A 16281-nucleotide genomic window follows, 5' to 3' on the forward strand; every position below is an offset into this window, starting at 1 on the left:
ACTTTGGAGGAGGGTGTTAAAAGATTTGTATGTTCTTCTATCTGAATCTTTTCTTTCTTTTTTCTTTACATCTCTACTGTTCAAGACTATTTGCAATTTCCCTATTTCTACTTTCTCAAATTGTCAGTTTGAGTCATTTCTGTCATGTCTAACTACTCTGACCTTTTTTGCACTGCAGGGAAGATTTGACATAATCTTCATTGTCCTATCTTCTGTGAAAAAGTTATAATAAACCAAATGATTGGGAGGGGGTGGGGGTTGTGTTCATTTAGATTTGATAACTCAGCTTTGCAAATATGTCCTCAAATTACTAGCCCATTTGCTCAGACATAATAACCTGATCCAGACGACACAACAGCCCATCATGGTTAATTTACCATTGAGGAGCTGCAGTGCATGCCGGCTGCCATTATGAATATCCAGCCCCCATCTGGGGGTTGTCATGTGAACTTGGCCAGCAGGAGTTATTTGATGGCTTAACAACCCTCACATAACCCACGGTATGTTGCAGGGTTATGCGAGGGTTGTTGTTGTTGTTGTTCAGTTGTTAAGTCGTGTCCGACTCTTTGCGACCCCATGGACCATAGCACACCAGGCCTTCCTGTCCTCCGCTCTCTCCCGGAGCGTGCTCAAGTTCATATTCATTGCATCAGTGGTGCTATCTAGCTATCTCATCCTCTGCCGTCCCCTTCTCCTTTTGGCTTCAGTCTTTCCCAGCATCAGGGTCTTTTCCAGAGAGTTTTCTCTTCGCATTAGGTGGCCAAAATATTTGAGCTTCAGCTTCAGTATCTGTCCTTCCAATGAGCAGTCAGGGTTGATTTCCTTTAGGATGGACTGATTTGACCTCCTTGCAGTCCAGGGGACTCGTAAGAGTCTTCTCCAGCACTGTAGATGGAAGGCATCGATTCTTCGGCACGTGGCCTTCCTTATAATCGAGCTCTCACAGCCATACGTTGCTACTGGGAAAACCATAGCTTTGATTATACGAATCTTTGTTGGCAAGGTGATGTCTCTGCTTCTTACTATGCTGTCTAGGTTTGCCATAGCTTTCCTCCCAAGGAGCAAGCGTCTTTTAATTTCATGACTACGGTCACCATCTGTGGTGATCTTGGAGCCCAAGAAAATAAAATCTGTCACTGCATCCATTTCTTCCCCTTCTATATGCCAGGAAGTGATGGGGCCAGATGCCATGATCTTAGTTTTTTTAATGTTGAGTTACAAACCAGCTTTTGCACTCTCCTCTTTCACCCTCAACAAGAGGCTCTTTAGATCCTCTTCGCTTTCTGCCATTAGGGTGGTATCGTCTGCATATCGGAGGTTGTTGATAATTCTCCCGCCAATCTTAATTCCGACCTGTGATTCATCCAACCCGGCGTTTCTCATGATGTACTCTGCATATAAGTTAAATAAGCAGGGCGACAATATGCAGCCTTGTCGTACTCCTTTCCCAATTTTGAACCAATCGGTTGTTCATGTCTGGTTCTTACTGTTGCTTCTTGACCCTCGTACAGGTTTCTCAGGAGACGGTAAGGTAGTCTGGTACTCTCATCTCTTTCAGAATTTGCCACAGTTTGTTGTGATCCACACAATCAAAGGCTTTAGCGTAGTCAATGAAGCGGAAATAGACGTTTTTCTGGAATTCTCTTGCTTTCTCCATGATGCAGCGAATGTTGGCGATTTGATCTCTAGTTCCTCTGCCTCTTTGAAACCCCGCTTGTACTTCTGGTAGTTCTCGGTTCACATGCTGCTGAAGCCTAGCTTGTAGGATTTTGAGCATAACCTTGCTGGCATGTGAAATGAGCACAATTATACAGTAGTTTGAACACTCTTTGGCATTGCCCTTCTTTGGAACTGGGATATAAACTGACCTTTTCCAGTCTTGTGGCCACTGTTGAATGTTCCAAATTTGTTGGCATATTGAATGCAGCACTTTAACAGCATCATCTTTTAGGATTTTAAATAGCTCAGCTGGAATACTGTCATCTCCGCTAGCTTTGTTGTTAGTAATGCTTCCTAAGGCCCACTTGACTTCACTCTCTTGGATGTCTGGCTCAAGTTCAGTGACCGCACTATCATGGTTATCAGGGACATTAAGATCTTTCCTGTATAGTTCTTCTGTGTATTCTTGCCACCTCTTCTTAATCTCATCTGCTTCTGTTAGGTCCCTGCCTTCTTTGTCCTTTATCATGCCCATCTTTACACAAAATGTTCCCTTGATATCTCCGATTTTCTTGAAGAGATCTCTAGTCTTTCCCATTCTGTTGTTTTCCTCGATTTCCTTGCATTGTTCATTTAAGAAGGCCTTCTTGTCTCTCCTTCCTATTCTCTGGAAATGTGCATTCAATTGGGTTTATCTTCCCCTTTCTCCCTTGCTTTTCGCTTCCCTTCTTTCCTCAGCTACTTGTAAAGCCTCATCAGACAGCCACTTTGCTTTCTTGCATTTCTTTTTCTCCAGCTTACCTTGATTCATTGATCTTACATTCCAGGTTCCTAAACAATATTGTTCTTTACAGCATTGGATTTTCTTTTCACCACCAGACACATCCACAGCTGAGTGTCCTTTCGGCTTTGGCCCAGCCGCTTCACTCTTTCTGGCGCTACTTGGAAATTCCCTCTGCTCTTCCCCAGTAGTATATTGGACACCTTCCGACCTGAGGGGCTCATCTACCAGCGTCATATCTTTTAGCCTTATGATACGTTCCATGGGGTTTTCTTGGCAAAAATACTGGAGTGGGTTGCCATTTCCTTCTCCAGTGGACCACATTTTGTCAGAACTCTCCGTCATGACCTGTCCATCTTGGGTGGCCCTGCACGGCATAGCTTATGGCTTCACTGAGTTATACAAGCCCCTTCGCCACAACAAGGCAGTAATCCATGAAGGGGATTGGGTTGTTTAACCTTCAAATAACCCCTGCTGGCTGAGTTTGCATGACATGATGATCCCAGGTTGGGGATTGCATATTCATAAATGTGGCTGGCACATGCTGTAGCTCCTTGCAAGTAAATTAACCCATGATAGGCTGTAGTGTTGTCTGAACTGGTCCAGGATTTAGGGATAGGCGAGCTTTCTGAGGTTCTCCTCTGATTAGCTTGGGGCTTGGGGGAGTTTCCCAGAAAAAAATGGAGAAACCTGAAAAAATTTCTGGAGCCTATCTGTTGGTTTTGAAAGATCTCACACCAGCCCATCACCTCCTGCCTCTGCTGTCACCCCTGACCCCACAAGACACTCTCCCCTTTCCCTTATCTTGGTGCTAGAGGAACGATTTTGAAGGCATGTGGAGAGGAGAGCAGAGGGAGGTTTTTCTACCTCCTCTTCACTTTGTTACTCTGTCACTTGCTAGCAGCATGACATGACACAGAGACTATCCGAGACATTCTCCCAACAGCACCTCCAAGACCTAGTGCCCTTTCATGCTGTCAGTAAGTATGATGTGGCAATGGTAAGAGGAAGACAGGGGAAAAATCCCTCCACTTTCCTCGCTTAGTGCCTTGTTTATTTACCCTGCTGCCACTGAGTTATCAGAAGGGGGAAGTGTATTTGGAGGATATGGGATGGGGGGGATGGTAGAGATGGGTTGGTGGGGGTCTAGAAGCCAGGAATTCTGGTTTGTGACGTTTACCTCAATTTGGAGGTGAGCTTTAACAAGTACCCGAAATTCATTTCTGAGTCTGGCTGAGGTGAACTGTGTCTGAAACGCTAATAGATTAGCCATTTATGGCCCATAAGGAAAGAACGAGTTGTTCTAAAGCTTCTCTATTAGTTTTTCTGGAGGCAGTTTTGCTAGTCACAGGAAACTTGGCAAGTAACTATTTACAAGGCTGTGATGAACTGCTGACATTTAGTCTCTTTCTGCTTTCACTGTTTTATATCTAAGCCCAGATCATAAATGTAGATATGTTATATCTGTAATTTTTGTGAACCAGCCAGAGAGTTTTGGGTACTACTAGAAATGTAAGAAATAACTAAAAGTTTAAGATGTTACAGAATGAATACCTATGAATAAATATGTATGTATATGTAAATAAATAATTTTAAGAAGTTACAGAATTTGACAGAGCCATTTCATAATGGATTAGATTTGATTAGTTTCAAAAACCTTGAGTAAATTCCATTGAATATTAGCAATCATTGGCTGTATGTGCACATAACACTAAATCATGGTTTCGTTACAAGAATGAATCTGTGCAAAACTTGGTCTTATAATCTCCCTTCCCCTCCTCTGGTAGAGCTGTGAAGACAGGATTGGAAGCTTCAGGTTCAGTTTTTGATTAACGACAGTGTAGTGATACCTCTGAGCTCCAGTCTTAATTATGTTTTACTGGAAGAAGCCAGCTTTGTAAACCACAGTTTAAAGTTTGCTGGTTTTAGTAAACCGTACTTAAAACAAACCAGTGTTTGTCAAGATTCATATGTCACAACAAGCTGAAGTTAGTCTAAAACAGAAACGAGAGCCTTGTGGCCATTCAAAGGGAGGAAAGGGAAGTGGGGAGCACGTGTGGCTGAGTTTTGCACAGACTCTACGGGCCTATTCATATGCACATGGGAGGAGGGTGGTTAGGGGAGCTATGGAGGAGGGGTATAGCGAAACCACTACATGTGGGCCTGTCAGACAACTGGGAACCATGTGGCTCGCATGATTCTGCTACCCCCCTCTGTAGTTAGCTGGCAAACTTACCGGAGTGGTTTGCTTGCATCCCAACATCCTCCGCGGTATACATGGGCTCTTGGTGGCTGCTCCGTTGTCCTGAATGGCTGTGTGATCATAGAAAAAGTATGCAGTTGGTAGAGTGCCACCCACAGTACCGGACTCCATGGTTGTGGCCTGGAAGTCCTCCAGAGCCCATTTTAACCACCAGGAAGCCTGACCGATAACATGATAAGCCTCTCTGAGTCCCCTTAACCCGTTTGCAAGGGGTGGTTACCAGGGATGGCTTAGTAACCATGTGGAATGTGGTTTTCTCCCCCCACACGACACATGAAGCCATCGTGGTTACTGGAAATTCCCCAACCACCACGACTTAGTGTTATGTATGAAAAGGGCCATCGTCTTTAACATTAAAAGATTGGTTAGTGTTGTATGCAAATGTAGCTAATTATGTGTTTGGTTCAAAGTGGTATGTGTGAGTAAGAGATTCAGACATTTTTGTAACCCTTTTAACATTACATGGCTGAAGTGGTTTAAATTGTTGGTTTTTTTCTTTCTGGAACCAGTAAGGAAAATGGTGGAGGATTGCAGTGGGAAAATGTACAGTAACATGCATATTTTGAAACTGCAGTAGCATACTCAACAAAGGCAATGCTTTTTTACATGGTTTTTATACATAGGTGATTTTCTTCTTTTATGAGTTTGTTTCTTTTAAGTTATGGTGACTAGAAGATGACTATATTTCTGCTATTCCTTTGTAGACTGGAAGAGCAACCACGGCCATTTCTACTGCACCCGTGTTTGAAGAACTCTGACGAAGAAGCAAAATTCCTGCAAGCGTATTCCCAAATTCTGGTGTACTGTCTTCTGCCCTCAAAGGATGCCCGGTCTCTGAGCTTGCGCATAGTCCTTGCAGAAATACTTGCATCAAAAGGTAATTATAATTAAGAGATGGTTAAACATTTGCACAGCCTTGTGATGACAAAATCAGTATGTACATTATATTAGCATTAAATGTTAATGTCAAGCTTTCTATGTAAACTACTCATAATATGTATACAGGAAGCTGTTTTTCCTTATTGAGGAATTATTGTTATCATCATTCAAAACTGCATTGTCGAAAGGTGTCCACTGGTGATATACTCTGATGCCACTGTATTTCCAGGCAGCAAGATTTTGCAGTTTGTTGAAGCATGAGGGCATCTGTCTATTGTAAATCACATTTTGTTAGATAATTCAGTTCTTTATTTAGTTCCTTTTTGCAGGGTGGAGGTGTTGGTCTCTGTCCATAGAAAGATTGTATAGGCAACATCTTCACTTCAAGTGCTTTAGGAGTCTGTGTATATTAGAAATTAGTGAAGGGACACATTTTTCAGCTACCTTAAAAATTGTACATTTAATTTGTGCTTAAGTAAGCTACCATCTAGATCCAAAGCCACCTCTAATTTGACTATGGTCTTTGATGCTGAGCAGTACCCTCTTTAAACCTACAGTGCCAGTAGGCTAGAGACTATGTTGGGTCTCGGTTTGTTTACCTTTACCTGTGTTAATTGTGCTTCCACTGTCATAGTTCCACCTACAGATGTATGAGGCTATGCATGGTGAGGGGATCAGAACCCCATCCACACAACTCTGCACAGTGCAAAAAATATACAGATAGTGTGGATGGCATCTATGCATGTTGAGTTCCATGAGCATAGGCATCTATGTAAATGTGACAGTTGGATACATGAACTCACCATAATTTAAAGGGCTTAGAGTTACAATTTTTGCTTCAGCTCCTCCTTTCCCTCCTATAAGTCTGTCAGTGTCCCATTTTATTTATCACCAAAGCATTGACAGTCTCTCAGGCAGCCCTGTTTTGAATCATGAACAGAAATTTCACCCCCCCCCCCCCAGTCAGGAGTTCATAAAAGTAAATGAGACTTCTGAACAACTAATATTATACTGTCACTGCCTCTTTGTTTCTTATACTAAAAATCCAGAGCACAGAAAGCAGAACCATAAGAGCAGGGTTGACTTTACTGCATCTTGCTTGTTCTAATTGTTCCTTAGAGGTCTGATAGAATATTACCTTGAACTTGGTGCCCAAGATAACTCTTTGGATCTAGAGTATGGACCACTGAAAAAGCTGCAGATTTTCTTGAAGTACACCAGAAGAAGTCTTCATGGAAAGAGAACAGGCATGCTGTGGCATCTTAAACTAAAGACAGCCTGACTCATTGGGTGCATGAAATGGCTGTTGCATACAAAAGCATTTGCCACAATAAACCTGTTAGTTTCCAGGGTGCTGTAGGTTCTTTTTCTGCTAATACGGCCATTCTCCTAGAGCTCATCAATGGAAATGTCTGTTTATTGTGAAAATAAAGAAGCAGATTGGACTAGATAGCCTTTCTGGTTGCACGGGAACTATAACTTCCTCTGCAGTTACAGAGAGATTCTGTACCAGGATTTGAACATCCCCACTTGATGAATTCCTGATGCACTAGCCTTCATTTTAAATGGGGCTTTCAAAAGAGCTCTTAGGGTGCAATCCTATACCCACTTACCTCGGAATAATTCCCATTGACATCAGAGGGGCTTACTTCTGAGTAGACACATATAGGATTGTACTGTAGGTTGATTAATCATTTACTTTTTAAATGGTTGATTAAATTTGCCTATTACCAAAACCTCAACAAAGCTGTCTTTTTGGGATACTGATTAAAGTATATGGTAATCAACATAATAAATAAAAGCCACCATTATTTTTTAGAAAGAGAGGTCATCGTTAATTTTCTTATCATTCAATGTTACTCACAGGAACAACAGAAGCTACCTTATACTGGGTCAGACCATTGGTTCATCTAGTTCAGTATTGTCTACACTGAAGGGAGCAGCTGTCCATGGTTTTAGGCAGGCATCTTACTCTTCCCTACCTGGAGATGCCACGGATTGAACCTGGGACCTTTTACATGAAAATCATATGCTCTGCCATTGAGCTGTGGCCCTTTCCTGATAAGCACCATGCTAAAAGAGTTACATAAAATAAACAAGTATGCCCTGAATTACAGCCCTTCTGATCTAAAGTTTGTCCTTACCATTCAGTCCACTAAAACTTTGATTAATCACCTAATTTACAGCTTGCTGCTGAAAGTTTTCAGTGTTATAGGAAATACTTAACAAGCATGGAGCAACATTTTACCAGACTGAGTTTCCAAACTCCTGTGAGTATAAACTTTTAAGGATGTGTGTCACCTCCAGTTATTTTTAGGGCTGTTAAAGCTGCAGTCCAATGCACATTTCTTGGAGTAAGTCCTATTAAACACGGTGGGACTTGCTTCCAAGTAAAGATTAATAGAATTGGGCTGTAAGAAGACATTTTATAAATGTAGTCAATATTGAGATATGGTTCATTTGTATCCAAAATGTTAGGTGGATCATCTTTAGTGCAGAGATAGTTTTCTCTGATAAGTTGTTTTGTTTTGTGTTCTAACTTTAGTACTGAAACCAATAGTAGACCTGCTGAGTGATCCAAACTACATCAACCAAATGTTGCTTGTCCAGATGGAGTATAGAGAACAGGTGAATGAGCATCACAAGAGAGCCTACACATATGCTCCTTCATATGAAGAGTTCATCAAGCTCATTAACAGCAGCTCCGATGTTGAGTTCCTCAAACAGCTAAGGTATACGTTGTAAGGTATAAGGGTTCTCAGCCCAAAATATTTCCGCTGGCATTTACTGAGACGGGGGTGGGGGCAGCAAAGTCAAGTACTGGAGAGAACAGATAAATCCCAGCATTTAAGGCATATATATTGTTGGGGCCAGACTGGATGGCTGTACTAGGGACATGCCTGAAGTGTGTGTGTTCTCCAATCCAGACTACCTGTATTCGGGTTCTGGAGACAGGAGGCTTTGCTTTACTGACTGCACAGGAGCAGGCCAGGCTCTTGGGCTTTTTCTCTGTTACTTCTGCTATGATATTGCATGGCATTTTCTTCTGGGTTCTGAGCGCAGAAAGTCTTGGGTAGCTTACTAGATAAGGCCCCACTTGCAGGTTTAAATCCTAATTCCACTGAAATGTGTGTCTTCTGTCATGCAGCATGAGTATTAATATCCTCATTCTAGAGCAATTTTAGTCTAATTCATATGTGCTGTTAGCAATATATCTTTGAAACAAGTGCAGTTCATTTGCAGTTTGTCTATGACTCTTGGTAGCTTGCTTACCAATAAAGAGCCCCTCCCTCTTTTTGAGGAGTGTTGTGTCTGTCAGTGGAAGTTACAATTTAAAACAGGACCTTTGCTGTAGTTTTACATACAGCCCTATCCTGTTGGGTTCAGTGGTACTCCTGGGTTTCACTCAACCTTGAGATGAAGAAGAGAGAGAGCTGTGAGAGTGAAGGTTAAGAACCTTTCAAGACAGAAACAGGTGATGAAGCAGTAAAACTCTAGACTATAGCAGGTGTGAGCAGAAGGTAGCTCTCTAGATCTATATTTTTTGGGTCATCCCATGAAGCTGATTGGAGGGAGATTCTGGACAGATTAAAGGAAGTACTTCACACAGCGCATAGTTAAACTATGGAATTCGCTACCGCAAGACTACCATCAATTGATGGACCTTAAGTACTTGCTTCATTGACAGGGTCATGACATGGCTAGGTTATGATTGGGGCTACATGTATTCCGAACCGCAAATGTTCACTTTCTGCAAATTTGTACTTTGTTATTCAGTTATTCAGCATAAACAGTGCAGAATTTTGAGGAGATGTGATCCGTTATCAGTGAAAATGCAGTATATGTTAGACTGACAGGAAAAAAGCAATGGGAGAGTCTGGAGTCAAGTGGTGTGGCATTGTAGAACTAGTCCCAGTTCCTGTCTGAAATGCTCCTTAGTCTGCATGCTAATATGTTGAAATGGAACACAAGGGGTTGGATAAATGTGACAGAACAAAAGATAAGAAAGAAATTACATTTTTTGTGAGTGTGTGTTAGGTGACTGAATTAAATTATTTTGTTCCTTGGCTACTTCATTGCTTTTTGTTCCAGTTTTTTGCTAGCAATGTAGGGTTGTTGACAGCATAAATAACTTGAATAGGTACTGTCTCAAATCTAAATAGATGTGGTGTTTATTACTTTAATAGCCCTAATGGGGTTGTTTTCTTCAATTGCAAGCTAAGCTGCTGCTCTGGAGAGAACTAATATCACTGTTTTTTAAAATCAGCTCTCTTTAGGGCACTGAAGATTGCCCTCTGTAACGCCAGCTGAGAACATTTTCCGTATACTGATGCACATTTTTAGGGCTATGTATATTTGGGTGTTTGGGACAGAGTACAGATTCTGTTGATGTACTGCTCACCCTGCTACCCAACAGTCGCCCTTTCTGAGCTAGCCAGGGTAGTCTCGGGGCTGGTGCTAGGGTCTCCTCAGCTTGTTATGTTAGAGGACTTCAACATATATGCTGAGGCTGCCTTGTTCGGAGTGGCTCAGAACTTAATGGCATCCATGGATCTATCCCAAATGGTATCTGGCCCCACTCATTTGACAGGACACACCTTGGATTTGGTTTTCTGTGTTGGGTGCAGTGATGGTGATCTGGGGGTGGAGGAACTTTATATAGTTCCATTGTCATGGACATCACTACCTGGTGGGGTTTAGATTTACTGGGACTCAGAGCCTATTCGGGTGGGGGGCTGATTATTGGTCTGACCCAGGAGACCTATGGATCTGGATGATTTTCTGAAAGGTTCTTGGGGATTTTCCTGTTACCTCAGCAGGCGATTCTGTTAAAGCCCTGCCAGACTTCTGGAATGGAGAAATGGCCTGGGTAGTTGACACCATTGCTCCTGAGTGTCCTCTCCCATGGAGCGGAGGCAAATGAGCTCCCTCATTTTCAGGATGCTACAGGTAATAAAGCGAGCGGGACATTGACTAGAGCCTTCTCCCATACGAGCCTTCCTGGGTTTTAAGATCCTCAGGGAAGGCCCTTCTCTCACTACCACCATCTTCAGAGGTGCTTGTGATTGTGACGTGAGATAGGGCCTTCTTGGTGGCTGCACTCAAGCTATGGAGCAACAAATCTTAGTGGTCTTTTTAATACTTTGATGGTTATAGCAGATGTGACAACTTTTCCAGAAAGTTCTGAACATTTTTGAAACTGCTACTCCTATCTTTTGAAGGCCTGAGAGCTGCAATTTTTGTGATTATCTATCTTTGGTTTGATAATCTTCTGAGGGATATCTGCAGCATATTAGTTTAGGAAACGGGACTACCTTGTTAATGTAATTGTTAGAATAAGTGCAACATTTCCTGTCCTTGATATCACCTAAAACCAAAACCTCTGAATACAGAAGGCTTGCCGCTGTCCCACACAAAAGTCTTTGCTTCCATTATTAGCTATGGAGCAAAAATGAAAGAAACATGACTTTTTCTTTTCTTTTTATAACTAGGTATCAGATTGTAGTGGAAATAGTTCAAGCAACTACCATCAGCAGCTTTCCGCAGTTGAAACGACAAAAAGGTAACGTCTGTTTTCAGGAGGTGTTTAGACCCTAGCACTCCTATCAATGAATTCCATATATGGCCATTTGTGGACAAATACTGAGAATGAAGTTGTTGTTCCCATGTTTATAAGTATAATAATTTAACTGGCTCATTTCTAGTTGTAGCATTCTGTATGATAGTACAGGCTTAGCAAGATTTTTAAAACTGCATAGTAGACCAGGGTCATGATCCAAAGGACTGCAAAATTAGTTTTGGAAGCCCTCCTGGGCTTCAGATATGTTTTACTCAAACAGTAGTTCTATGCTCCATGCAAACAACTTTTGAAACCGACCGGACTTTCAAAAGCAGTTCTTGATATGTCATGGCATGGGTGGGGTCAGCAGTTAAAATTTCTTCTTTAAGCATCAAGTTGACATGGGCTAGCTCATGTCCCTTGTACAAGCCTGCACAGTTATTTGGATCCTAGCCAAGCTTGGCAAAAATACCGTATCTTGACTTCTGTGCTTCTTGCCCAGTTCAGCATATTTGCAAAGGGCCAGTCACTAATAGTGGGAACACTGCCAGCTATCACTGACTTGTTTAAAAGTTGCCCTTTACATACTCAAGCCGGCACTATGGAGATTCCAATTTGAAATGTCAAAGGCTTGCAATTGTTATGGTTAGGTAACGCACAAGGGATGGGTTGGGAAAGGGAACTGGAGTTTAGCAGTTAGTAAGAATAAGGAAAGCAGACTATAAAGATAGAGAGCTATGCAGGGCACAAGTGCCATACTTTCAGACTACTGAAGCGCTGCCCCGCTGACACTCATTTTCCTAGCCATCTCTGTATTCTGCCTGCCCAAGCTTTTTATCAGCAAGGAGAGCTTAAACTTGCTGGCTTATCTGAAAACTGAGCTGCTCTGAATGAAAAATTTTGCACCAGGTACTAATAATTTTGTACTTGTGTGTTTATCCTGTAGTCACATAATATCTGAATGGTGCTGTACATGCTTTCTGATGAGTCTGATGTTGATCCTTAATTGTTCAGAATTAACTGTGCTTTACATCTGTGTTGTTTTTAAACCCAAAACTTGGCAAAGGATCTGAAACCTACGATTACACAATGCTGTTTAGTTTGCCAGCAGTACTGCAGGGATTATATGCATTTTTTTATGAGAAGTAGTATTTTAGAATCATAGAATAGTAGGGTTGGAAGGGGCCTATAAGACCATCAAGTCCAACCCCCTGCTCAGTGCAGGAATCCAAGTCAGAGAATCTCCAACAGATGGCTGTCCAGCCTCATCTTGAATGCCTCCAGTGTGGGAGAGCCCACTACCTCCCTAGGTAATTGGTTCCATTGTCGTATTGCTCTAACAGTCAGGAAGGTTTTCCTGATGTTCAGCCGGAATCTGGCTTCCTGTCACTTGAGCCCATGATTCCATGTCCTGCACTCTGGGATGATCGAGAAGAGATGCTGGCTTTCCTCTCTGTGACAACCTTTCAAGTACTTGAAGAGCGCTATCTTATCTCCCCTCAGTCTTCTCTTCTCAAGGCTAAACATGCCCAGTTCTTTCACTCTCTCCTCATCGGGCTTTGTTTCCAGTCCCCTGATCATCTTTGTTGCTCTCCTCTAAACCCTCTCCAGTTTGTCTGCATTCTTCTTAAAGTGTGGCTCCCAGACCTGGACACAGTACTCCAGATGAGACCTAACCAGTGTTGAGTAGAGGGGAACTAGTACTTCCCGGGATTTGGAAGCTATACTTCTATTTGTTGTTCAGCCGTCAAGTCGTGTCCGACTCTTCGTGACCCCATGGACCATAGCACACCAGGCCTTCCTGTCCTCTGCTCTCTCCCGGAGTGTGCTCAAATTCATATTCATTGCATCGGTGATGCTATCTAGCCATCTCATCCTCTGCCGTCCCCTTCTCCTTTTGCCTTCCATCTTTCCCAGCATCAGGATCTTTTCCAGGGAGTTTTCTCTTCGCATTAGGTGGCCAAAATATTTGAGTTTCAGTATCTGTCCTTCCAATGAGCAGTCAGGGTTGATTTCCTTTAGGATGGACTGATTTTACTTCCTTGCCATGGGACTCGTAAGTCTTCTCCAGCACCACATTTCGAACGCATCAATTCTTTTGCGCTCAGCCTTCCTTATAGTCCAGCTCTCACAGCCATATGTTACTACTGGGAAAACCATAGCTTTGATTATACGAGCCTTTGTCGGCAAGGTGATGTCTCTGCTTCTTACTATGCTGTCAAGGTTTGCCATAGCTTTCCTCCCAAGGAGCAAGCGTCTTTTAATTTCATGGCTACAGTCACCGTCTGTGGTGATCTTGGAGCCCAAGAAAATAAAATCTGTCACTGCTTCCATTTCTTCCCCTTCTATATGCCAGGAAGTGATGGGGCTAGATGCCATGATCTTCGTTTTTGTAATGTTGAGTTTCAAACCAGCTTTTGCACTCTCCACTTTCACCCTCAACAAGAGGCTCTTTAGATCCTCTTTGCTTTCTGCCATTAGGGTGGTATCGTCTGCGTATCTGAGGTTGTTGATAATTCTCCCGCCAATCTTAATTCCGACCTGTGATTCATCCAACCCGGCATTTCTCATGATGCACTCTGCATATAAATTAAATAAGCAGGGCGACAGTATCGTATTCCTTTCCCAATTTTGAACCAGTCGGTTGTTCCATGTCCGGTTCTTACTGTTGCTTCTTGACCCTCGTACAGGTTTCTCAGGAGACAGGTAAGGTGGTCTGGTACTCCCATCTCTTTAAGAATTTGCCACAGTTTGTTGTGTTCCACACAATACTTCTATTACTGCAGCCGAAATAGCATTTGCCTTTTTTGCAGCCACATCACATTGTTGGCTCATATTCAGCTTGTGATCTACAACAATTCTAAGATCTTTCTCGCTTGTAGTATTGTTGAGCCAAGTATTGCCCATCTTGTAATTGTGCGTTTAGTTTCTTTTTCCTAGGTGCAGAACTTGGCATTTATCCCAATTAAATTCCATTCTGTTGTTTTCAGCCCAGCACTCCAGCATCTCAAGGTCACTTTGAATTCTGTTTCTGTCTTCCAGGGTATTAGCTATCCTGCCTAATTTTGTGTCATCTGCAGTTGGATAAGCATTCCCTACACCTCCTCATCCAAGTCCATAATAAAAATGTTGAAGAGCATTGAGTCCAGGACTGAGCCCTGTGGTACCCCGCTCATTACCTCTCCCCAGTTTGAGAAGATCCCATTGATAAGCACTCTTTGAGTCCGATTCTGTAGCCAACTGTGGATCCACCTGATAGTTGTTTCATGTAGCCCACTTTGAGCTAGTTTGCTAATCAGGGTATCATGGGGCACTTTATGGAAAGCTTTGCTGAAGTCGAGGTATATTATGTCCACAGCATTCCCACAGTCCACAAGGGAGGTTACCTGATCAAAAAATGAGATCAGATTTGTCTGGCAGGATTTGTTCTTGACAAATCCATGTTGGCTTCGAGTAATCACGGCATTGTTGTCAAGGTGCTTACAGACTGATTGCTTTATCATCTGCTCCAGAATTTTTCCCAGGGATTGATGTCGGACTGACTGGTCTGTAGTTCCCAGGTTCCTCCTTTTTGCCCTTTTTGACGACAGGGACAACAGCAACTCTCCTCCAGTCATCTGGCACTTCATCCGTCCTCTATGATTTCTCAAGGATAATAGACAGTGGTTCTGAGAGTTCTTCTGCCAGTTCCTTTATTACTCTAGGATGCAGTTCATCTGGCCCTGGAGATTTGAACTCATTCAAAGTCATTAGGTGTTCCTTGACCATATACCTATTGATCTCAAGCTGCAATCCTGCCCCTTCAGCCTGTACGTCACCTTTGCCAGGGGGCTCATAGACCCTCTTTTGGGAGAAGACTGATCCAAAGTAAGAATTGAGCACTTTTGCCTTTTCCTTATCTGTTATCATTTTGCCATCCTTTTTTTAATAGCTGAACCACCATTTATTTCCTCTGTCATTTACTATGCACATATCTGAAGAAAGCCTTTTTGTTGCTTTTAGCATCCCTCGCTAATCTCAGCTTGTTCTCAGCATTAGCTTTCCTGACGCCATCCCTGCAATTCTGTGCTACCTGCCTGTACTCTTCCTTTGTAGTTTGGCCTTCCGTCCACTTCCTATATGTGTCCTTTTTTGTTTTCAGGTCACCTCTAAGCTTTTTGTGAAGCCACATTGGTTTTTTCTTGTTGGAATGGTTTGTAATTGTGCCTTGAGAATTTCCTTTTTTAAAAACTCTCACCCACCTTGGACTCCTTTTCTCATTAGAGTCGCTTGCCATAGGACCTTACTTATCATTGTTCTGAGTTTATTAAAATTGGCTTTCCTAGAATCCATGGTACGCATTTGGCTACACTCGGCTTTTGCTTACTTTAGAACCAAGAACTCAAGAATAACATGGTCATTTTCCTCCAGAGTTCTCATAACTACTACTTTATCCACTAAGTCATCTCTGTGGCTTAGGATGGCCATTTTAGGATGCACCTAGATAGGATTTCGGTTGCAGTTCTGAGGAAGGTCAGCTATTGTTTGGTTATGTCAATCAGAATGGGGAGATTACATGGCAGATGTTGCAGATACCAGTTTGTAGTATTGCTTGCTTTTTCCATTTTGGAATGAAATACATCCCAAAATGTGAGCGTTTTTGCTCTGATGTCAAAATTTGTCAGCATGCAGGCATTTGAGAGAGAGAAAGTATTTGGGTCTAAGTAAAGTATTTTTGTTACAAGTACAATGAAGGCTGGTTGAAAATGTGCCTCTGTTAGCCTTTGGCTTTCTGCAACAATAAAGAGACCACTTTCACTTATGATTATGCATTCTAAATATTAGTTTGTCCATTACAGTTTTGCTTCAAATGCTTAGTTTCTGCTTTACTCAGATGGTTGTTTCTTTGAGAGCAATACGTTTTCCTTGCCTTTGGTTCACCTCATGTATCTGCCCATTTTAGCTGCTTGGAAAGAGCTCTACTTGCCAGTAGGTAAATACACAACAATCCATTGTACTAAGTATAGAACTCTACCATTAGCAATGTTAGTAAATAACAAATAGAGCATGAGTAAATAATAACAAATGACATGGTGATAATCCCAAAGTAGAATGCTCATTCCCTAAGATCACTTGTGAACATTTGTGAGCTGTTTCGCA

General features: G+C 42.2%; 1 protein-coding gene across 4 annotated transcripts in view; it reads left to right on the top strand.

Moving 5' to 3' along the window:
- Positions 1-16281, top strand: part of SNX25 (sorting nexin 25) — an 89149-nt gene that overhangs the window by 22961 nt on the left and 49907 nt on the right. For all 4 annotated transcript variants that reach the window (XR_014792148.1, XR_014792149.1, XM_084856601.1 and 1 more), the window contains 3 exons: positions 5408-5580; positions 8128-8314; positions 11075-11145. Coding sequence is in view for 2 of the 4 variants with exons in the window: in XM_084856601.1 (XP_084712727.1) it covers positions 5408-5580; positions 8128-8314; positions 11075-11145 (431 nt within the window). In the remaining 2 variants the exon portion in view is untranslated. The remainder of the gene's footprint in view (positions 1-5407; positions 5581-8127; positions 8315-11074; positions 11146-16281) is intronic.

Source organism: Heloderma suspectum, chromosome 5 (genome assembly GCF_057233095.1).
Source record: "Heloderma suspectum isolate Gila_16-S chromosome 5, 16-S_ref, whole genome shotgun sequence".
Classification (NCBI taxonomy): domain Eukaryota; kingdom Metazoa; phylum Chordata; class Lepidosauria; order Squamata; family Helodermatidae; genus Heloderma; species Heloderma suspectum.